This window comes from Lonchura striata, chromosome 5, assembly GCF_050655825.1.
Source record: "Lonchura striata isolate lonStrDom1 chromosome 5, ASM5065582v1, whole genome shotgun sequence".
Taxonomy (NCBI): Eukaryota; Metazoa; Chordata; class Aves; order Passeriformes; family Estrildidae; genus Lonchura; species Lonchura striata.
In genome coordinates this window covers 36823748-36847903 of record NC_140707.1, presented here as the reverse complement: position 1 = coordinate 36847903, position 24156 = coordinate 36823748, and the positions used below count along the sequence as shown (strand labels likewise).

The window sequence follows — 24156 nt, the reverse complement described above, 5'->3', positions numbered from 1 at the left end:
ATTAGAATCTATTCTGCAATTGCCACAAAGCAGCAAGTAACATTGGCTTGCAATTTATCTTCTGTTGTGCAGTATGTTACAGGTAATCTTATTTTAAGTGGCCTGTTTTTAGCTGTAGCTGAGGGTATTTTTTGGTTTCTTTGATTTGTTTCCCCCTGCCATTTAGAGAGCTGGTTATTCTCTGCAAGAGCTCTTTCATCTGTCTCGCAGCCAAGTTACACAGCAGAGGACACTGGCTCTACAGGTCTTAGGTCGTATTGTTCAAAGGGTAAGTCACTTCAATGAATTTCTCCCCATTATTCAAGTTTCTGGTGGATCAGGGCTCAGATTCTCTGGTACTAGTTGTTTGTTTTCTGTTGTTCAGCAAAGATGAGCAAAGTCACCAACAGGGCATTCTGTTCCACTGAGGATCCTTACTGTTAGATAAGTGTTGGGATGTAGCAAACTGAGATGCAGGTTTCTCTGAATAGTTCCAGAGTATTTTTCTCCCAACAGGTTTTCAGGTGCTGTTCAGCAGCAGTGGTGCAATTTCAGTTCTCTTGTTAATTTGGATGCACATTGACTTTTTTTAAATGTTATTTTTGTGACAAACCTATTCTTGGCATTGACCCTTTCAGTCCTGTTGTCTGAGCCAGCTTCATGATGTGCATTTTCTGTAGGAGGTGAGAAAGAGCCAAGCCTACTCATAGAGCAATGTGCCAAGAGGAAAAAGCAAAATTAATACTTCTGTGCATATTTCTACATAACTTTTGGGGGAAGTGCTAACATTCCCCCTAATGGCACTGGAACAGAGAAGAAGCAACATGATGGTTTTGAGAAGGGTGGTGGGGCAGAACAGGATGAAGTCAAAAGATGAGTGCAGAATTTAGAAAGGTTTCTTGCACTAAGGAACTACAGTTGTGTTCTTCTGTAGAATGAATGGAGCATAAAATATAGGAAGAATAATGTCCACACAGTTTAGCAACTTTACAGTAGAAGTGGAAAGAGGCAAAGATGTAAAATGTTGAGATGTGAGAGGCCAGAGATGTATCCAGCTGAGATGACACAGCTTTAACCCTGGCTCTGTCTGGCACTTTCCAGGCCAGGGCTGGAGAGTTTGCTTCCTCGTTGAAGGGCAGCGTTCTGCGTCTGCTGCTCGATGCTGGCTTTCTCTTCTTGCTGCGCTTCTCGCTGGATGATGCAGTGGAAAATGTCATGGCAGCATCTGTTGGTGCTCTCCATGCTCTGCTGGTGTCACTTGATGATGAGGTAAGCTGATCATTCAGAACCTGGGTTTGATTTAATGCGGAGCTGTTTATAGGGATCAGAATGAGAAGACATGGTAAATAGCTTGAACAAAGATTTAATGGACATGTTGGCTTAATGGTGAATAGAATGTCATTGCTGTGCTTTGACACAGATGATGGAGTGTGTTATCCCAGTTTGAGAGATTCAGGTATCTTTTTCCTCACTGTTTGAATTACCTCTGTGCTATGATTAAACTCAGTGCACGCTGCTGAGTTTCTTCTTTTTATATCTTTACAATCTACATCAGACCACTACTAATGTATACGTAGAATTTATTTTTTTAAGATGTTCTCTTAGGTTGTTTTCTTATTTCATAGTTTTTCTGCTTCTTAAAAGATTAAATATTCTCTGTGCTTTCCTTTATGCCTCATAATAATGCTGTTTTGTTTTTTTCTCATTGTCCAGATTCTGCTGTTCCCATGTGTTTTTGTAACACTGATGCATGCCTAACTTTTGCCTGTTCATGTGTTTATTTCCTCACTGATGCTTTTTTACCTTTTAGAAGGTTGACTTCTTTTAGATTTTCAAGGCTGCTAGAAAGCCTAGAGCAGCCAGATTCAGATGTACTCCTGGTTGGATAAAAGCAGTCTGCTGTAGATTATCTTCCAAGTACCTTCCTTGAGAGCTACTTTTCTGTTTGACTGCAAAGGGGCTGGTGATAGAAGAGATGGACTAGAAGTACCCTGCAACTTCTGCCAGGCCTGTAGAGCTATCCCTAGTGGGAGGGAAGAGAAATGACAGAGTAGGTAGCTTTCTCCACATCTTCCTACTTTTCTATCTATGAACCTAATGGAGTTCTGCTACATGAATCCTGCCCACCCCTCGTGGGTAGTTAGTACTATGAATCAGCTTCTTAATGTACTTTTTCTCTCCTCTGGTGTTACTCTGCTTTATAAGTGCTCTGCAGTGCTCTGATTTTTTGGATCAAAGCTTATGGTGAGATGTCTTCTGTAAGTGGGGATTGCTGACTCTTGCTGCCAGAAGCATCACTGTGAATGCTGTGTCAGTATATTTTCTGACCCAAAGAGTCCTTCCGAGAGTCTCGTGTTGCTGAATTTCAAAAGGTCTCTGAGAAAGGGACAGGGTTGGAAGCCTGACCTTCTGCTCCAGGATTTGTAAGACAAATAGGAGTTATCCACACCATAAACACGTAAGATCAGCACACATACAAATATGCTGTCTGAAGGTTTTGTTCATCCTTCAATAGCTATGGGAAAGAAGCAACTTTTTTTTTGCTTCCTTTGATGACTCAGCTACCTCATCTCACAGCTTTTCCTTCTCTTGGTCAAAGGAAGACTTTAATTTCAAACTCTGTATTCCAGATGGACTCAGGGCTTCATCCCCTCAAGTCAGGCCTCTTCTGACCGTGCCATTCACTCACCAGCTTTAGTTCATATTGCATTGGGGTTTTTTTTAAAGTCTGATAATAGCTTGTGCTTCCTTGGTACTTGGCAATTGAAGTCTGCCACTACTTTTCTGTCTAATGTGGTGTTTGTTTCTGATTGTGGGTGCAGGAAATAGAAAACTATAGCAGTTATTAAGCAGTGTAAGCATTTGATTTGGCTGTCTCTCATATTCTTAAACATTTTGGGTGAAGTGAGTCTGTTATGAGAGCAATCCCCTCTCTGAAGAATTGGAACTATTACCCTAGTTGTGCTGTTACCATAGAACTTGAGAATACCTGCACTGTCATCAGCTGTGAACAAAAAAGAGGTTTCTCTATTTGCTTAAGCTGAGGGATGTTCAAGCAAAGGTGAAGCAAACATGAACAAATAGACTAAGCAGTCTTTATCATAATAATTTTTTGCATGATCTTTCTGTGTTATTTGTGACCTAAATTCAACACAGGTCCAAAAATAGGAAGCCGATAAATACCAATTTTCCATTTAATGCCTAGAGCCTTGGTAGTTGTTTTATTTATTTATTTACTTATTTATAATCTTAATTTTTTTCCAGTTAAACTAAATTTCTGTTAGTTGTCTAGTAAATTTAATTCACATCCCAGTAATTCTTTTTCAGGTTTTTTCAAAGTCTATGTGTGTGTAAGGTCAAAATAATTTCCCTGAAAAAGCATTGAATTCTACTTGTATATGTTTAGAATAGCTTTTATCATCTTCACGTTTTCTTGGGATTGTATAGGAATCAATAAAGCATTCCATATGCAAAAGCATCCCTGAAAAGTTTTTGTCTTTGTCCTTTTGTCTTTCTTTATGAGACTTCTATTCTATATGCTTTAACACTCCTTATAGAAATATCTCGATTGGACTTTCTCATGGTACCAAGGGATGGCTGCATTCCCCTTTGTCCCTAACAATGAGGAGGAAGAAGAGGAGGAAGAGGAAGAGTTAAATGGAACAGAGAAATCTCAAAATAAAAAATTAAAGGATGAAAACAAGCCAGACCCAGATGTGGCCCGATATGATGTTGTAAAGGTAGGCACAGAATTAGGCCCAGAATCTTTTTAGGAAAATAGGCTCAGCACAATGACATATGTGCTGTTGAAACATCCATCTGCCTGTGCATGCTGGATAAGACCATTCTGAACAAGAATTAGAACTCTTTTCCTGGCTGTTGGTTGTTGTGTTTCTGTTATACGTTACCAGGAGGATAATTTAATGGTCTCTAAAAATGTTGAGGTTTGACTTGTGTAATTTCAGTATTATTAATATATCTTATCTTCCTCTAGGGAATTCAACAACAAACACACTGATGACGTGATAAGATGTCCTGAAAGACTGCATATAGACAGGACTTTCAGGCTCACTTACTTGAATTAAAAATGAAAAGGTTTCAGCAATTATTAAAATGTCTATATGCACTTTTTAGACATTAGACAAGAATATTACACCTAGATAGTTCAGAACTAGTAGATTTGTACAGTGATACTTTTTTTATTTGACATAAGGTGGCTATTTACCATTTCCCCAAATATCATGTTTGCATTTCTCAGATTAAGATTTTTACAGTGTTCAGAATTAATTCTTCCCACATTTTAGACCTAATCTTGTATTTTTCATAGGAGATGTAAAAATAGCAAACTTTGTTATCTCAAATTCAGCCTTGGTGGAGCCAATTCACCCCTCTTGCCTGCTGCAATCATTAAAACCTGTGATCACATCACTTAATCCTTGAGCTTGTGTTTGAACAGCACTTGGTCTAAAAGCATCATTGGGTGCATGAATTACTGTACTTGGGCACTTGGTTTTGTTTAGAGACTTCATGATTTCAGATGTGTTCTGCTAGGTGTGTGGCACCATTTAAACATGTAACAAAAGAATGGTAGATAGGAGATCAGTTTGTGATTCTGTACTCCATGTCATAGTTCAGCGTAATTCAGCTTGTTCTGAGTGGCCTGAACTTCAAAGGTATTTGAGATCAAATTCCCCTCTGTTCCCATTGCTGTGCAGTTCCATTTCATGCTTGCTTATTGGCTGTTACAACCCAATTGTTCCACACAGTTAGAAAAGGAGTATTTAAACTACCTGCTGAACTTGGTCAGGCCTAGAGCTACAACTTGCTTGGCTGCAAATTTTTAAAAGTATCAGTAATATGATTGCAGGTATTATGGATTTACCTTTTCCCAGAATCAGGAATGCATCACACAGTTACATAAATTGATGATCTGTTTCCTGGCACTGCACCGATCATAAAAAAAAATCACATCATCCCTATGCATCTCTTTTCTTACTGCAAAATAGGAATTTATGTCTGTTTCTGTTGACTTTCTCTGATGTGACAAGTACTCTCGGAGGGCTGCATTAGCTGGAGGTGGTGTCTAGCCAAAATTATTCAAGGACGAGAACCTTTTTCACCAGCAGTAGGTTTTAACAGTCTTTTATAGGGAAGGTTATTTCCCTGTCACTTAGAGTTTTATACTCTGGAAAACACAAGTATCCAAACCTCTTCAGTGGTCTGATTCAGAACAGAACTGAAGTTTTTTCTGCTCTGTTCAGATAACTCTTGCTCATTTGCTAGCATACTTGCAAATACACAGAAACTTATTTGTTTAATGACTGCCAATTTTAAAACAGTCTCTGAAAATGTAATCTCCTTTTGGCTTTCAGCAATTGAAGTACAAAGAGCACTTGTTTAGACCCTAACAGCTTGATTTTTTTTTTTTCCTAAACACCTTTCAGGGACTTTTGAAGACAAGGATCCAGCACCGGCTAAGGTACATCCTAGAGGTGGTGAGACCTGTTCCATCAGTAGTCCTGGATATACTGCACATCCTCACCCATATAGCAAGGCACTCCTCTGAAGCATGCAGCCAGGTAAATCTCCCATTGTATAAGAGCTTGGGAACAATAGAGAAAGGTTTGGAAAGGAAAGAAAGATTAGGTGAAGTTATGGCAAGGAGATCAGACAAACTTGTCTGTTTTGCATGTCTGCATGACTGCACACCTTTAGTTATTTGTGCTCTCTGCTATTTCTCTGCAGCTGCTTGACTGTCCTCGATTGATTGAGACCATTGTCAGGGAGTTTCTCCCTACTCAGTGGGATCCCAAAGTGGCTGAACCAGGGTTTTTACTTACCAGTCTCCATGGAGTTGCTTGTGCCAGTGCTATGAAGTTCATCAGGGTGTTGGCATCTGGAGGCCGAAATGCAACAGCCAGGCTGGTGAGTGGTTCCTGGAAGAGTTTTTCTGATTGCACAGGCCTTGGTTCTCTATGTCTTACTGCCTAAATAAAGACAGAAAGCTAACTGGAGGTGGCTGTGAGCTGAAGCTGAAAAAATCAGGGTGAGGAAGGTGCATTAGTGTGTTTTTAAGGAATTGTTGACAGCATCATAATAATGATGCTTCTCCTGCATAATGCTAGATGAGCTGTCTCAAGTTTTACTCTGCTTTCTTATGGTTTGTGTAATGCTCTCATGTGAAAGTCACAGAGCCCAGCAGGGTGGTACTGACCAGGAACAGATATTTAGAGTATGCATTGATGTGTGATGTGATCCACATGTTTCAGTGATAGGCAGCATAAGACTGCATAAACCAGAGACATAATCACTATCCTTGTGTTTTATAACCCTGGTTGAACTTTTCTGCCATTAATTTGCCTTAATAACTGTGTGATAATTCATCAGTGTTTTCAACTCCTCTTAACTTCTGGACAAGCTTTCCACTACAGAGATATAATTGCATTCCCTCATATAGATTGTCATGCTGGTGCTATAAATGCATGAAATCTACCAAGAGCAGCACACATTACAGTGCAAAAAGCACTTGTTAGGTTTTTTGGTTCACTGTTGTTAATAGCACCTAACAAGTTGCTATCTAGGAAAATGCTACTGTCAACAGAACACCAGTCTGTGCTGTAAAATATAGAGAACAGTGATGGATAGTGGAATGTTTAAGTCATGCTAGGAACATAACAGAGTAAAATTCAGATATTTTTCTACTTCAGGCTTTATGTACTCCAGGTATTTCAAGGCATACAAAAATTGCTTAGAAGGTTGCTGACGCTCAGGCTTTGCTACTGTTACACTCTCATATGTTTTGTTGCATGCATTTAAACCTGGGAGTGGAAGATAATAAAAAACTAAATCAAAACCATCAATGTAGGAATTTATTTATCTAACAACAAAGTTCTTCCATCTTCCTCCTGGAAGTCAATTTGACTTTGTCCTCTCTTCTGTAGAAGAGGTGTCAGAATTTATAGTTTTGACTCATCAGCTCCTTTGCTTTCTTGCTGGTGTGCATTGATTTCCCTACAAGATGTCTCTAAAGCATTTGAAATTTAAATTACCTATAATATGTCCTTGTGCTGTGAAAAAGACATTGTTACCTCATTTGTTTAGACAGAGCACATAGAAGCTTTTGTATGTGTGGGAGAAGGAAAGAGAAGCTCTTTTTTCTGGTTAAGTAAAAATACCCAGATGTAGGGGAGGATAAAAATTATTTCTGGAGAACTGCAAATGAGTCATGTCATGCTTAATTCAATACCAAAATAACCACAGAACATTTCCAAGGCATCAAAATTCTATAACCTTATGAAAGTAATAGGCAGGAGGTACCCTTTGCATAAAATAAACACTGAATTATAGAAAGACTTAGGTTGTAGAACCTCTGAAACCCATCTTGTGACCTCCCCAAAAGAATGTCAGCATCAGTTCAGTACTTTTGTAGACATCTTTTTTCACAAAGTACATCTTTACATGTAAGCTTGCCTAAGAGAGTTGTATTTATGACTATTTAAGGAAGGATAATTATATATTTTTCTAAAAAAATCAGTTAAATGCTGCAGAGAGCATCCAAAACAGAAGTGTGTGAGGGGCAGACAAACCTCCATCAGAAATTATTTAGGTGTAGCTGGTTTGTGTTAGGAATGGATTAAGTACCCCTCGGCATCTTTTCCAGAGATAGTTCTCTCTTAATAGCCAGTGACCATTTAATGATCTGCTCCTTAAGATTACACAAAATAAAAGCAGATTTGAGTATGCAAGAAGAGCTCAGAACGAGCTGAATTGAAATCTGCAGCTCTTTGTGTGTCAGAGCAATGAGGTAATGATGCATGCAGCTGATGCCCCTTATCCCTTTGTCTTTTTTGGTCTTCATCCTTTTCTTTTTCCTTGGTTTGTTTTGCAGCTTAACAAATATGAAATGAAGAGTCGGTTGAGTCGCTTTATCGCTGAGGAGCCTCTGGATGTGCCTCTGCCGAGGGAGGAAGCCACGAGGCTGAGCACCGAAGCCTTCCGGCTGTGGGCTGTGGCTGCCGGCTACGGGCAGGCCTGCGACCTCTACAGGTACGGCTCAGAGCTGGAGGCGTGGGGATGGAGGGCAGCGGGCATCCTGCTCAAAGGGCAAAGACAGGGCTCTCCAGGCTCAGTCGATATTCCCTTCAGGGCATCTCACCTCACTTTCTCTTGCCTCCTGCAGTAAAACTCGTTTTCTAAGGTATTCATGCTGGGTGTTGCCTTCTTCTGCTTGTTCACGATCTCCTGTGTTTAAGCACTGCTATTTTGTTGTTTCTGTGTTACAGTGGGAGACCACTTTAGCTTTTTAGGGCTGCATCCTTTTCTTCTTGAAGGGATGAATAATCTGTACTTGTATGACATCAAAACACATGGTTTGCAGCACACCCAGGACTGAATCTGCTTGACCTAGGGACAGTCTGTTGGCAGCAGTCACCACACTGAGTGGGGAAGACTGGTGCATCAGCTTCCAGGTCAGGACAAGTTCTGATGCTTGACTACCAAGGTCTGCACCTGGTGTAGGTTTGACCTGCTTCAAGCATTAAATCTTCTTCCTGTAATTGCATTGAATTGGAAGAAGAGAGGTTGCTCTGAAATGGCATTGAAGGGAGGCCGGTATTGAGTTTCAGAAGGGAGATTCTCATCCACAGCAGCATTTTGTGTTCTTCGGCACAATCTGATATATGATGTAAAAAGAGTAAAAACTGCACATACTCCTTTAGCAGTTTAAATAATGTTGAGGAAAGAAACAGCAGAAGATTCCTTAAGGTTGGAAGAATATAAGTGTCACTGAGAATCTGAGAACTATTCCCCAGCAAGAATAAAATCAAAGTAATTTTTTCAAGAGATAATCAGAGTGCTTGGAGGCAGAGTATTGTGTAGGTCCCATTCAGATGAAATTGGAATAGCAGTAGTCTTTGTCATCTTTTTTCTATGTCAGTTTATTTTTGTTATTGTGGTGGTGGTGATGGTTCTCATAATCACATTTTAGCAATATTTATAAAGAAATTATTTGAGAGTGTAAAGATAAAGCCAGATTCTCCCAGTGGAAAGTGAAGAGCCAATGGGCATAAATGGAAATACAGGAAATTCCTCTGAAGTGTTTTTACTGTAATCTTTACTAACTTTACTGTAAAGGTGATCAAACTACTGCTTTGTTGCACAGCAAGGTTCTGAACTCTTCATTCTTGAAGATACTCAAAATATGACTGGATGCATCCCTGTGCAATCTTGGCCTTGCTGGCCTGTCTTGAACAGGGAATTGAGGTACAAATCATCTCCAGAGATCCTTTCCAACCATATCCATTGTGTAATTCATACTGCAGTGATCTCTACCCTGTGCTGGTGAGGATACTGCAGTCCCTGCCTGAGTCGCTCAGTGAGAAGAGCCCTGTGGTTGAGTTGTCTGTGCAGCGAGCTGCAGCAGTGGTTACTCTGTTGACACATGTGACACAAACAGCAGGATACACAGCAGAGCTGCAGGCCAAGTTGAGCAGGTAGGCTTGCTAAATCACCACTCTGTGCATCTCAATAGTTGGCATCCCATCTTCCCTTTTTTTGGTTTGGAGACCTGGCTGTCATCTTTTTTTTTTGTCCCCTCATTTTCAGTTGTTTACTGTCCAACATGTGAGCCCCTGCATGGTGGGTTGTATTCCTTCTGACACAAGGTCAGAAGTAGTGTCTGGTCTGACAGCTATGCCTGCTAGCATGGCCAGAGGGAGGAGTCAAAATCCACATTAAGCTAGGAGGCATAAAGGGCACTGTTAGCCAAATGCCCTGCTGAAAGAAGCTAGGAAGCTGCTTTGAACTTCTTTTGGGAGTAAAGAAAGTAAATGTGTTGAGGTTTGGAGGAAAGAACCTCTCTGCAGAAACCAAGATGAGTCAGGATTAAGAGATCATTGTTTTTGATAGACATCAAAGCAGTAGGATCTGCTGCAGCCACAGGTAATTTTTCTGGTGAAAAGCAAGAAACTCGTAGCATTGCTGGTAAAGCTAGAGCATAGCTCAGGAGCAGAGTAGTGGAGGAGAAGAAACTTCAGCTTTTTAAAGTTTATCCTTTCTACCTGAATTATATGGTTTGGGTTGTGGGAGTATGCAAGGACTTTCCCCCTAGTTATTGGATACTATTTTCTAGACTACATATTTCTATTAAAATTGATGATTTAGAGAGACAGTTGCTTGATACTTATTTGCTATCCTGTGTCATTTTTCCATTGGGTTTCAGCAATAACTCAGAAGATAGTGAACCAGTCCCACCTCCTCCAGTAGCATGGAGTCAAGTGTCAGGTTTACAGCCCTTCCTTGAGACAAGTCTGAAAAAAATCCTTCAGCAGCTATCCCAGACAGAAATTTGGCAAACTCTCCAGCCTCTAACCACGACTTGTGTGATCTTTCTGGGAGTTTATTACAGTGCTTACAGCCAACAGGTAAGGCCTGAAAATACAGACTGTCTTCTCATCTCACCAGCATCAGCTTGTGTATTACCTCTGAAAACTGGATGGATATTAAGGCATCAAGCTGAGCAATGATTTTGTTACCACAGCTCATATCTAAGCTGCATGGTATTCAGGGTCTCTTAAGTCTGCTAAGCCTGTACATTAGCAGTGCCAAATATCTGTCTTCCTTTTTTGTCCTTTCATCCTTTGGGATCAGAGTCTCAATCAAGGTATGTGTTAGTGCTGCTATTGTTCTGATTTACTACAGAGTGCCAAAGCATGAAGCAAATACAGTGTGATTTTATTTGGCAGTTGTTTTTCTTAGTGGGATAAATCAAGTCATGCATTTTTGCATTTGCTTTGGTCTCAGAGCTTACATATGGACACCTACATTGCAATCATGTGGGTGGAAGCTTGAGCTTTAAAGGGTCATGCTGTATGAACTTTGGATAGGAAATAGTAAAGTTAAATTTATTTGTTGCACCACTGACATTCAAGGTCAAATTCTGTAACACACAATTGTGGTATGTGATCATATTTTAAAATGAGTGTTTGGAAGGTGTGATGCTGTTGAAGAATAATGTCTTATACCTTAGCTACCTTAAAGATTCATGTACTAAAGATAAATGCAATTTTCCTTTTTACTGCCCAACTGACATGTCTGAGTTCCAGCCTGGAAGAGCTGTGTTCAAGGTGTGGGGGTAATTTAATGGCTGTAGTTATTCACACTTGTGCAACTCTTCTGAAACTTGCCAAAAGCAACTGCATTTATTAGTTATGGCTCGGGTGGAAACTGCCAGTATCTCTCAAAGATGTCTTCAGGGCCTTGAAGGTTGGTATGCCTTTTACAGGCTGTGATTATGTCCTGAGCATTAGAGAAGCAGGACAGCCAAGAGGTTAATGCTCCTTTTTAACCTTTACAGATATCCCAGAAGAGTGACTGACGAAACAATTTCTTCAGTCGTTGAATTATGCTCGGTTTTTGAATTCCACTTAAAGAGAAGTTTGGTCATCTACCTGTAGTTAGCTGATTAAAAAAAATGTAGCTTGTTTGAATAGATTAGTGCAAAAAAAATCAACTTGTAGTAATTAGATTAGTGTATGCTGGGACCTTCTTGGAATATTTTTGTTAAACTGTTAAAAGCTAAGGTTAACATCTTCACAAAGGTTTTGCTGATTTCTGGAGGCAGATTTCACCTGGGGTAAAATCAAATTTTAGGCAATGGAAATGAGTATTTCTGTATCCCAGAGCAGCATTCTAATGAAGATTAAAAGTGTTAAAATTTACCAGCATGTTCCTTCAACCTGGAATATTGCTTACAAGGGTCAGAAGAATTTTGATGATTCTCTAAAAGCCACAGTTCCTCCTCTGTCCAGTGTTCATCCACAGTCATGCTTTGATGGGTAGGTCAATCACACTTTATACAGCTGATTTTGTTTTGTTTTTTGGAGACCCTCATGGTGCCAAGATTTCTCAAGGTAGTTCTGATCACCTTTGTGTCATCTTCAATTTAAATAAAAATATATAGATCGTAGGGAGAGGAGGGTCTAGCTAAGTTTTTATTTAGGGAATATTGATTCCAAGGATCCCACATCTTGCTTCCAGCCAATTAAGAATTTCTGGGATGCACTTTAATACTTGAGTGTGAGAATACCTTGAGGTGCCATCTCTCAACTTCCACACTATGAGCAGTGAGCCCAGCTCTAACCTAGAGCAGTACCACTATGTAGGTGATGGGACCTGGCAAAAAGATAATACAACCAGAGGAAGTAAATAAATCAGTCTGTCTTTTTGCTATCACTGGATGCTGGGGTCATTTACTCTCTTTTCCTGACTTTCTCCATGTCTTCTACAGCCATCAGTCAATCCAGTTGACTGCTTAGAGGAACTGGAACGTTTGACATCAGAGGTGCTGCAGCCCCTTCTCAGCCAGCCAGCCATAGACAGCATGTGGGACTTGCTCAGGTGAAACCATATCACTGCTAAGATGCTGTTGTCAGAAGCTAAGGGAGCCCCATTTCCATACTGTACTGTGTGACAGCTCTCCCCCCTCTCTCCTCTTTTCCCTGTGCAATATGCCCCAGGCATGGGAATTGGAAGTGCAGTAGGGCTGTGTCTACACCCTGCTTTGTCTTCTCACCCCTCACAGAAAAGGCATGATGGCTGCAGAGGTTTACAGCTCCTTTTCTACTGGTGCTGCTGCATCTCTGCTTTGCCATGTAGCTGGGGTTTTCATATCAATTTCAGATTATTTTAGTCACTCTTAGATTTAATTCTTCTTTGGTTTCACTTGTCTAAAAAAATAGCACAAGTAGCATTGGTTGAGTTGCTTTTACATGATGAGGGGTGTGTGTGTGTGTGTGTTCATGTACTGTTAATGTGTTCTGTGTGGTGCTGCTTTTATGAAAGAATTTAAGTAGATTCAAATCTTCAAGCCCCTACAGAGCTTCACTAGGGCTTTGAAAACCTCTGCAGAGAAATGTAAGAACAGATTCCAAACTGTTCTTCCATTTGGGTAACATAAGCTCTGGCTCTGGGAACAGTTAAGCACTGCAGATATTCTGTCTTTCTGCTGTAGAGGGAGCCTTCTTACTAGGCTGTGATAATCTTCTGGAGTGGGGAATCTAAAAGGCCTGACTTACAGTCAGAGAGGCATCCATCCACCTCTGAGAATATCTGATATAAAGGGCACTTGGAACTTCTGTTTTCAAGTGGTGTTTTAATGGCCACCAAAAAGTTTGGTCCATGTTCTTTTGTGACTGAAACTGAGCTCTGAAGCTCCTTGCACCAAAGCTTCCAACACAAGAGCACTCCTTTTCTGCCTGTCCTGGTGGTCTGAAGACAATGGATTTGGTCGGGCTATAAAAGGTCATCCACAAGAATTCTAGCTGTTCTTAACATGCTGGTAAAAACCAGTGTCAGCTGATCTCTGCCCTAATATTTTTACAATTTTGTCTGAACTTTCTGGGCAGTTTAGGTCCAAGAGTTCAGTGTACATTGTGAGCCCCGCATGTATTTATGCATCTCCTACATGTAATACTAGTGGTAGAAAGAGCAATGCATTTAAGCAATTAGTTTTCTGCCATAGAATAATGATACAGATCTTTGACAGGGTTTGCCCTATTACCCCATTACCATTGAGCAGCTTGCTTGTGATCACTCCTCTTTGTGGTGGTTTACCTTTACAGACATGATGTATCTACTCTAGGCCCTGCAAGCACTGCTGGTGTGGGAATTTGTAGTTTCACCTGCAGAGAACACACACACACACACACCGAGAGTGGTCTGTACAGTCATGTCCATGTACGTTAAAGCTACGTTATTTCACAGTACAGTTTAAAAAGATGCATTTCATTAGTACATAAAGGGCAGCATTTTTGCAATGTCAATTTTTGATATAATCTGTCTTTTTGGTTTTGCCTACAAGTTTATTATGGAAATGTCTTGAGTGGGTGGGCAGCCTTATTAGCCTGGTGTGCGTATGTATGCAAGGAATAGCGTATTTTTTTAAATCAAAGGTCCAACACTTTCAAGTATTTGACATCAGAAATGCGTCACTACATCAGTATTTCTGCTCATCATGACCAATTTAGCTGAAGAGTTCCTGACAGCTCACTAGTGTGAGCTTGTATGGCAGTATTGCTTGGTGTACCAGCTGAGACACTGGCTTTTGGCTTTCACTGTATTCAGGGCTTCCATTTTACTGCAATGTGTGGTACAGTTCAGACAGATAGCAACATTTCAACAAGATAATTCCTCAGCACTATGAATGCTTTTGACCTAACCTCTCTCCATTTATTTCTTCACATAGGCCATGTTCTGCTTTGTGCAACCCTCTGTCCTGTTCCCCTGCACCAGAATCTGTCAGCAGCATTGCATCTCTGAGTTGCACTGGAGGCAAACCTCCTTTGAGCCTGGTTGGCTCCAAGTCACCTTTCCCCTTCCTCACTGCCTTCTTATTTCTCATCAATAACATCACTCACATTCATAAGGGCCTGACCAGCAAGGTGAGAATAAACCTTTTCACTGTAAATTCTAAGTGAATGATGATATACTTGTGAGAGAAGTTAGTATTTGTATCTTCCCTGGCATAAAAGAGATGTTAGAAGGACTGTTGAAAGCAAATTGTTGTGCACTTTTATTTTAAAATTATTAAAGCATTATAGAGAGAAACAGCCAGACTTTCAGAAAAAATGGGATGAGGATCAGAAAAATATCTTGTCTTTGAATTCCAATATTCAGTTGACACTAAGAAGCTGGAATTACAGAGCACGTGATGCTTAAAGGAAGTATTTATAAAGAATGCTGAGAAGAGTTGAATAGCTGTGTTTTGGCTAAGCAAAATATAAAACTTGAGTGTCAGTGGAGGAAAAGCATGGTTGAAGCATATATAACAAAGAAAAATGGGGTGATATTAAAGAAGAGAATGAGTGCTACTAATGAGGATACTTCCTTTGGTTTGTTCTGAATTTTTAGAATGAATGAGTTATGGAAGATTTCAGACTGTAAAGAGCAAATGTCCTAGAAATATTAAATATGTAGCATAAGGTTTCTTAAAGCCTTCCTGTGTTGAATTAGCTGATTGGCTACTAATAGAACTATCTGGCCAGATGAAGGAAAAACATTTTAAGCCACTGGTCAGATTTCTGCCTTACAGAACACTGTAAGACAGTGACTGTTGGTTATCTGTGATGGGGATTGTCATGATGGATGCAGGTGAGCCCTGAGGAAGAAAAGCAGATATTCATTAGGCTATTCTTAAATATAGCTTTTGGAGTAGCCAGCAGGAATTGTCATGTGAGAGGCGGTAGCGGGTGGGCCTTGGATAGGCCTGTGTTTTTCTTTCTTCCAAAGCAAATCTTAATATTACTTGTCTCCACTTGCGATTCCTTTATAGTACAGCTCTGTGCTGGGCTTCAGAGGCTTGAAGGATTATCTGCATCAAAGCTGGCAGAGTGGACCTCCTTCTGTGACTCCTTCATCTGCGTGGATCCTGCGCCATGAGTATCACCTGCAGTACTTTGTGTTAGCGTTGGCTCGGAGAATGGTATCGTTACTGGTCCTTTCATTTCTTTCCCCCGAGGAACTGACTTCCCTGGCAGCTGGTCTTCATGTCCTTGTTCTTTCTTATATCTGACTTAGGTCTGGCAACTCTTCTGCTGACTTTTATGACCCATTAGCAAATAATGTCTTTCCAGTTACTGATGTGGGGATTTAGTTCTAAAATACTTTGAATGGAAAAATTATATTTTTGCTTTCTTAGGGATAAAGTAAGAACAAAGTTTTCAACTGTGTTGCTAAAAAAAATTCTGACTATCTAAGGCAGTCAGAGAAGCACAAATACCTCTAGGTATGAATACTGACAGGTCTTGCAGTCTACCTAAATCTTTCACTTTGCAGCAAGATCTGTGTGTTGTTTGACCCTCTTGTCCTTGTTGATTGTTTTGTTGACAGCTGCTTTTATCTGTGGTTTTGTTTCCTGTACAGGCAGGCACTTGTCCGGATTACACCCAGCATGCCTCACTTCATCACTGTGTTGCCATGGCATTGCTAAGCCGTCTGTTGCCAGGGAGCGAGCATCTGGCTCACGAGGTCCTGCTGGATCTTGCCTTTAATCCAGAGTTTCTTCCGTAAGCTTTGCACTTTTTCCTTTTTCTAGTCTGGTATGTGGGAAAACATGGGGAAAATGGAAAAAACATGTTGGCTCTGCAATTTTGTCATAATTTTTGGCCTTTAGCAGGGCCTGTAGTTACATTTTACTTACTCACTGGCATATTCTTCTGGCATGGAGCCTTCTAATCAGGCAAGCACGGTGGTTGCATATTTTTCTCTGATGTACTGCTGTTGCAAAATGTGACCAGTTTCTTTTCTCTGTGACAAGGCTTGTGTTATTCTGATAGAACTGATCATCCCTTAGGTCTAGCATCTTCCATCCTGAGAGTAGGGAGGCTAGAAAATAAATGAGAATTTGACATAAAAAGCATAAAAGCTTAATGGATCTTCCTCAAACCCATATTAATCAAGTTTGCTGATTTGACAAATGTCATGTCTTCCACTTTACACTGGAAGACCTCATGAGCATCTCAAATATGAATCCTCTCATATCTGGGCAAGAAGCTCCTGAGATGCTGGAATAAAAAAAGAACTGAGCAGACTTTTACCGCAATTAAGCAACATGAAACATCACTTAAATTTCCTTTATTAAAAAAAATAAACAGAAATAATAATCTACTCATACTTCCTGGTTCAGCAGTGATGTGACAAAATCGGAAGCTGTTAGTGTAGGATTTGAGCTCGATGCCAGTTCTCACCTAGAAAAAGGCAATGCAAATATGAAGTAAACCTTTGCCCTGTGGTTTCACAGAAAGTTTTGCATATGTACCATTCCTCTGGGAGAAAGGACATGATCCCTGTGGGCAGTTTATGTAGTTCATCTCAATCTGTTTGAAATTAACCATGGTGTATCCCTGTAGGAGGTTGAACCAGAGTGCTGCAAGGAAGTACTATGTTTTTTCAGAAAGAGGGAGAATTTGTTAGTGCATTTGTTTGTGTGGTGGTGTTTTGGTTTTTTTGTTGGTTCAACAAAATGGTGAGTCTTTGGTCTGAAATTGTGGCATATGGATTTGACAAACACCCTCCACATGCACAGTTTCTATCAGTCTGTATGGCTCCCCTGACCCTGCCACTGCCAGTAAAACAATTCTCAAAACAAGAGCTTTGCAGCTGCCACTGCCAGCTGCAAAGCTCTTGTTTTGAGAATTGTTTTACTGGTTTGTGTAGGCCTTATCTGATATGCAGTATATAATCTCAGCACTCTCATATCTGTCTTGGTAAGTAGGCTGCCTCTCTGGACAAGGGGTTTCAGACTCCACACTGGACTGGCATTGTGTGGAAGATCTTCATGGCACAGCCTCAGTGTTGCTGACTCCAAATGTGGTTCTGTGAATTCCCTCTAAATACCAAGGTAGCTGATACTTTACAGGCTCTCTATTAGAATAGCTCAATGGTGTAGAAAGTGCTGAGTGCTCTACCTATGCTACTCTTCCGGTTCCAGTTCCAGGAAGACTACAGAGATGAATTAGTGTGATGTGTTATTTGTTTGGCATTTCAGGATTTTTTTTTTTTTGGTTTTTTGTTTGTTTCTTAAACTGTTGTCTTTATCTTACAGTGAAGGGAAAGCTGGTGGGCCAGAAGCAGCTGACTTCTCTGATATTCTGCATCTGGGCACCAGTGCCAAACTGGCACAGCCTGGCTCTGCAGCAGCATTTCTTCCAAAGGTTACTCGGGGTGCCCTGCTGAGAGAATCATACCAGAATCTGCCTTCCATTCGTTCCTGCTACCTCTCCCACTTTGTCCACTTGCAGCCCACCCTTATGCGTTCTCAGGCGTCCTACCAAGGGCGGAATTATCTCATCCAGTCCATGCTGCTTCCTGAGGTCAGAGGGCCCATCCTGCCTTCAGACTGGCCATTCTTTCCACTAATTAGCCTCTACAACAAAGTGACTAATGCAGAGACACGTGGGGCCATATTGAACTCTCTCCCACTTGATCTCATCAACACTGTGACCTGGAACCTGCAATGGGTCTTGTTGCTGGAGACCTGGCGTTCTAAAATCCTTCAGAGCATCCCAACTGCTGCCAAACTTGCACGGCTTATGTGTGTCTTCCTCACTGGCAGTGACCTCTTTCTAGAAGCACCAATCCACCGCTACACAGCTGCCCTTCTCTCTGTGTATTGCCAACCCAAGGCCCTGGACTCCCTGAACTTGGATGCTCCTCTCCCTGGTTTGGCATCCTTCCATGATCTCTATATAAGTCTCCTGGAGCAATTTGAGGGTGTCTCCTTTGGAGATCCACTCTTTGGAGTCTTTGTTCTTCTACCTCTGCAGAAGCGTTTCAGTGTTCATCTGCGTCTCTCTGTTTTTGGGGAGCACACAAATATCCTGCGGGCGCTGGGAGTGCCATTACAGCAGGTAATTCTGGTTTATGGTAATTGCCTGTCACTATGTATTTCTGTGTTACTGGGCACTTGCCTGTGATTCTCCAACCTTGATTTATGTGTATGTGTGGAGGGCAGGAGCTGTGAAATTGCTCAGTCTTCACTGGAAACTGTCCCAAACCTTGCTTGGTTTAACCATTGAGAACCATCTAATTTTTAGGTTGTATGTATGAAAGGCTTGTTGCACCCTATGTTCTGCTAGCAATTACCTTTCCCTTATATAAGTGTTTTCACACCTTGGTGAGAACGTTTTCCTTGCCCATGCATAGACAAATAGTAATTTTCCCTCTCAACCATCTTTCCACATATAGTTATACTGGAGTTGTGCTCTTCTGGGTAACAGCAAGAAAATTTGGTCTGTCAAGTGTAGGACTGCGTTTCTTTTGAATGAGCAGAGCACAAGAGATAGAATTTAGCAGTGCTGTCAAAAATACTCTGTCTTCTTACTTTATAAGTGCTTATCTTATCTGTGCCAAAAATCAGCTGCAGTGATAGGACCAGTAAAACATCTATCCATAAAGCTGAAGAAGTTTGACAACGCTTTGTCAAGGCACATCACATCAGTCAGGGTGAGCCATAGCAGCTCTGCTGCAAATGGGGGTCATGCTGCTGGGGTAACATTGTGTTACAGGAGGGCATGCACAAGGAAGGGCACTCTAGAAGTCATGAACTTCCTCTTACCACTTAGACCCTGACAAAAATTGTGATGTTGCCTCTGGATGGGTTTGTTGCAGTTTCCTGTGCCTCTTGAGAGCTACACTTCCCCTCCTGAGGATAACCTGAACCTCCTGCGACTCTACTTCCGAACGCTGGTCACTGGTGCACTGCGCCACACCTGGTGCCCTGTTCTGTACGTGGTGGCCGTGGCTCATGTGAACAGTTTTATTTTCTCCCAAGAAAGCACAACACAGGTGGGTAATGGATAGCAGAGCTTCGGGACTACTGTCTTTGGGTTTTGCATCTGCTCTCCCTGTAAGTCCAGTGTGCCTTGCAATGAGTCGCTGACCTTTGGGACTTGAAAACAAAGACTATAAGCAAATACATTGAGGACTCATCAGCTGTTTGAGGATCCACATACAAGGCAGCAGCTTTTCTTCATTATACCCTAATGCACTTGCATTAATGGTAGCTAGTCCTACCTAAATATTTGAGGTCAGCAATTACGTGTTCTGTGGTCTGGGGGGAAGAATAAGCAGAAGGAATAAGGGAGGTGATCAGACAGAGAGAGCTTGTAATAGATTGGGCCTCTGCCTTAGCAGTCTTAAGGTGCAAAGTACTCTTTTCTTTGACTTTGTTTAAGTAACCAAGCAGAAGCCCTCCCATGGCCTTGAGGCTTCTAGCAATGATTCGTTGTGCCAGCAAGACTTCATCTCTGATCTGCAATTCTACCTGAAGGTTGAGAAGTCAGCTGAGATTCAGATCAGGGAAAGGAGCAGAGAGGCAGGATTTAAGTGATGACATCTCAAGCACTTTCTGCTGGAACAAGTTACTCATCATTATAATGAACAAGTCATCCTGGAGTGCTGTGTGCCCCTGGGCAAAGGTGTTACTGCACCATATTAAGGAAAGTATGTGTTTTGTTCCCAGGAGACAGATGCTGCTCGGAAAAGCATGCTGCGAAAGACATGGCTGTTGGTGGATGAGGTAGGATTTGTCAGATTCAGCTTGTGCTGCTGGGAATTAAGTTTTCCATTTGTGGTACTCTTTCAGACTTATATTTGGCTTTGAAATTTGTGTTTAATTATATTTCTAATTTGACAATGAGAGGAGATTTGCAGCAGGATTTTGGCCTGCAATATCTGTAAATACACTTAACTAGTTCTTTTAGTAACTGACCTCAAAACGCTGAGTCTGTTGGAACCTAGATGAATCTCCTATACTGTATTTCCATGCTTTTTGTCCAAGCAGCGTAATATCTGGATAGATAGAGGGATTAGAAGGATGATTGTAGCACAGTTATGAATAGGTGGCCAGCAGTGATCTTTCTTAACTCTTGCTTGGATGCTTCCCATGAAAAGAACAGGACAGATTAAGGTTTCTCTTTTTTTCAAGGAGCTTGCCAAAATCTATCCTTTGTGGCACAGAGCTGGGTCATTTGGCCCTCGTGATTTGTGTCCAGGGTAAATTATTAGATCACACTCAAAAATCCACTTGGATTTCTGGCAAGAAGTCATTGTAAAGGGCTGTTGAGGAGACTGGAGTTGTGTTTAGAAGAGGAATTCTTATGCAAAAAAAGGCGAATTTTAGTGGAAGAAACTTGCCTTTTATAGCTCTTCTATTGAAGATGATGTAATTAAATATCTTGGGCATGATGGAATTGTACTATTTGCAGTTTTGCTGTGTTGTGTTGGAGATAGTGGAAAAGATTAGATACCTTTCTGTTTTGTTTTTCAGAACTTGAAAAAACACCTGCTGTACTACAGACTGGTGAATGCAGAGAGTCCTTTAGGATTTGACCTTTATGAGCAGCTCCCTCCCATGCGACTGGGGTACCTGCAGAGAGTGACGCAGAAAGAAATGACAGAAAATGCACCAGCACTAGACTCATAGCAAAGCACTTGTGCAAGAAGAGGGCTAAGGTGAAGAATGGAAAAGCTCAATTTATACTTCACTGATGAAACTACTTTCAGTTCAGATGGTTTTAGTGTTTTACCTGGACACTTTTGGCATCTTTGCCTGGTGAAGCACTAGTAGAATGCTCCCAGCCCTGTAGAACATACATGCTGTCAAGATATGAGAGCATGTATGTGTGTGACCTCTCTGTGATGGATGTTGGAGCATTTTCCTCCATTCTTTTTCAAGTCATTCTGCTTCTTCCCAGAGGAGGTGAGAATGTGTCTGAAAGGCACTGGACTGTTGAATAAACTGAAGGACCTGGAAAAAAGCTGTTTTGTTCACTCAGGCTGGAAACCGGGTTCTCGAGATAATGTCTGTTTTCCCCAGATCCTTCCATTGCTTTTTTTGTACCTTGGATTTTGAATGGTCCTTTTCTCACACTATTCCTTGCAAACAGAATGACAGTATGACAGGGAGGAATCTGATCCTGAGAGGGTTTTTCTTAACATATGCATACAAGCAATTTCTCCAAGGTAATGTTCTGTGCATATACTCAGAGATGTATTGCGTCAGACCTCTAAGAAATATGAGTTCCTAGTGCAGTGGTACAAACACTGAATATCCTCCTTTGGCTGTCTTTCGGATGGTCTCTAAACTGCTTCCTTTTCTCCCTTAATTTGGTTATGTGTATAATAAGATCAAAAATAATTTCTTTGCAGGCCAGAATGCTTGGCAGTAACCACCCCTCATTAGATGAAAAAAAAAAAGTATCTGCTTGTTTCGTTAGAATATGTTTTGGTTGCCCTCTGAGAAGAAAGCAATTTAAATTTTGGAATTTCCTAGCTCAAACCTAATTTCAAAAATGTCAAATTTGATCCCACTTCTACATCCAAATTCTGAATTGCAGCCTCAGACAGAAGGCTTATTACAAATGCCACATCACGTCCAGAATTTCCTCTGGGTGTATGCTCTCACTGGGTGTTCTCTTTATATTTTTGCATGGTCACTCTGGCAAGCTTTTGTTTTCAGAACTTGACTTTTATGAACAAAATTTCTTAAAGAGATTTCTGATGTTCTGTTCTTATGAATAAATTCCTCTGGAAGGTGCAAAGTGATACCTGGTCTGAAGAGATCAGCCTCTGTCTACCTATCAAAGAGGCCAAGCTAGCTTCCCTCTGAAGAAAAACCAGGCCTGTGTTAACGTTACTCCAGTGGATGTCCCAAGAGGAGTGAGAATCACTGTTAATAGGCCCACTTGTGTGACTGAAATAGTTTGTACAAGAAACAAATTCCAGCTTAATAGAATCAAAGAATCATTGAGTTTGGAAAAGAAAAGGCCTTGTGTCCAACCATATTACAGCATTTTCTTTCACCTGACAGTCGTGTTGCTGCCCCCTCAAATGCCTGCATAATCACATAGGGCTTAGGGCATCTGTGACTGATGCTGTCTTTGTATTGGCAGTTTTCTAAGTGTACCAGTCCCCTCCTTAGGGAAGTGGAAAATAGCCAGTTAGAAAATAGCCAGTTTCATCTTTTTTCCCCTGTATTTCAGGTAGGAAATTTACAAAACTGGTTTTTCTTTCCAATCCCTTTCTTCTTTTGGCTTCCCTTTTGATCTGTGGTTTCTATCTGCAGCAGGTCAATGTCATGTAAAATAACAAAAGCACAGTGGTCTAACAGGACTTTTTATTGTTGTTAATGATTTTTAAAGTATTTGATGTGATTAAAGGTTTAATCAAAGTCATTCAAGTTTTAATCTGTCTAGATGGTGAGAGCCCAGTAGTTGTCTTTCAGAGCAATGGATGGTAAAATTGAAGGACTCCTAGCTGTCTATTTAAGAGCAGCCTTCATCAAGGACTTTTGCTTTTCAGACCTTCAGTTATCAATCTCTTCCAGTCCTTTTTGGATGCAAAGTTGAATTTTGTAATGTGTACAGGATGTAAATAAATATTTTGATAGCTCTGTAGGAGTTTTTGTTAACTATGAGAATACTTTGCTCAAGTCTTGAATTTGGATAGTTCTGCTTGCAGTTTATCTTAAGACAGCTGCTGCCTTAAAGAATTCTACTAAACTTTGGAGCTCTGTAAGAAAGCTCTTCAAGCCAAAAATTACATCCTGCTTGTGTGATGGGTCAGTAACACAGTGTACCAAATTCTGTGTGTACCTGGGGAAGGTGCAGGGTGGTATGATGTGATTTGATACATGCCCCAGGTGGGAAGACTGTCCACAGATGGTATTTCAAATTATGATGAAAGTATCAGCAGGGGAGATAAGGAAAATAACAGATCCCAAATAGTTCTGCAGGCCACAGTGATACACAGAAAATTCCAAGGGTGCTGCAATTGAGCTGTAAACTTTCGAAATGTCTACTGTCACCTGAAATAGTACATTTTGTTTTTAAGGCTTTTGGCAATTTTGTATGGGATTTCCCCACAGAACACTAGAGGGCATTGTTTTATCTGGTTTAAATGCAAGATTTCTCAGCCTCAGTGATTCTGGGACCTGAAATAAAACCAGCCACCCTTGTGCATTGTTTGAATTTTCTGCATTTTTTATTTTTGCATATACTTTTGGAGCAAGTGTGGAGAATTAAATATTTTATGTGGTGGGCTGCTGAGAACCGTACAGTGCTTTGACAGCAGGAGCGTTTTTGAAAAACCATGGTACATTGAATGTAAGATGTAAACTTAAGCTGAATGCAGTCTGAGACAGGACCAGAACATGCCCATTCTGTTCATCCAGTTTAATCCTGGTCATGGTAAGTGAGGAGGTGAAACAATTAAAACTGTCAAAAAAAAATGGCTGTGATTTCTGGACTCCTTACTGAAGGCTTAAAATTTCTTTGAGAAGAAAGTAATTCTGCTGAAATAGGACCCACAAATAAATTTCTTGTGTTGACATGGTTCTAGCTCAGAAGAACGTATGTTGTCTAGTATCTCTCATCAGAAGTCAACAAAACCAGCAACAACAACTATAAAAATTCTTGCCTGTCTTAATTCCTAAAAAGGGCATCCCATTTTCTGGTCCTTTGTGGCTTGAATGCTTGGTTTCATCTAAGCTACTTATGGTGTACCATGTGGATAACAGTGGAATCTCTATTGGTACAAATTTATCATGTGCTGAAAGGCAACAGCAATGTGGTTTTAAAAACAAGTGCTTGATTGGACTGAAGATGAGTTGAAGATAATCCT

General features: G+C 40.8%; 1 protein-coding gene across 5 annotated transcripts in view; it reads left to right on the top strand.

Moving 5' to 3' along the window:
* RPAP1 (RNA polymerase II associated protein 1) overlaps positions 1-23504 on the top strand; it is a 40166-nt gene extending 16662 nt beyond the window's left edge. For 4 of the 5 annotated variants that reach the window (XM_021533468.3, XM_021533467.3, XM_085580283.1 and 1 more), the window contains exons 10-25: positions 167-268; positions 1081-1248; positions 3537-3719; positions 5424-5558; positions 5725-5904; positions 7868-8025; positions 9300-9470; positions 10199-10400; positions 12266-12375; positions 14222-14417; positions 15308-15457; positions 15898-16040; positions 17579-18383; positions 19144-19320; positions 19997-20053; positions 20804-23504. In XM_021533468.3, coding sequence (XP_021389143.3) covers positions 167-268; positions 1081-1248; positions 3537-3719; positions 5424-5558; positions 5725-5904; positions 7868-8025; positions 9300-9470; positions 10199-10400; positions 12266-12375; positions 14222-14417; positions 15308-15457; positions 15898-16040; positions 17579-18383; positions 19144-19320; positions 19997-20053; positions 20804-20959 — 3093 coding nt within the window. In that variant the 3' untranslated portion in view covers positions 20960-23504. The remainder of the gene's footprint in view (positions 1-166; positions 269-1080; positions 1249-3536; positions 3720-5423; positions 5559-5724; positions 5905-7867; positions 8026-9299; positions 9471-10198; positions 10401-12265; positions 12376-14221; positions 14418-15307; positions 15458-15897; positions 16041-17578; positions 18384-19143; positions 19321-19996; positions 20054-20803) is intronic. The other variant, XM_085580281.1, reaches the window with a different exon arrangement.
* Positions 23505-24156: the final 652 nt, after the last annotated feature.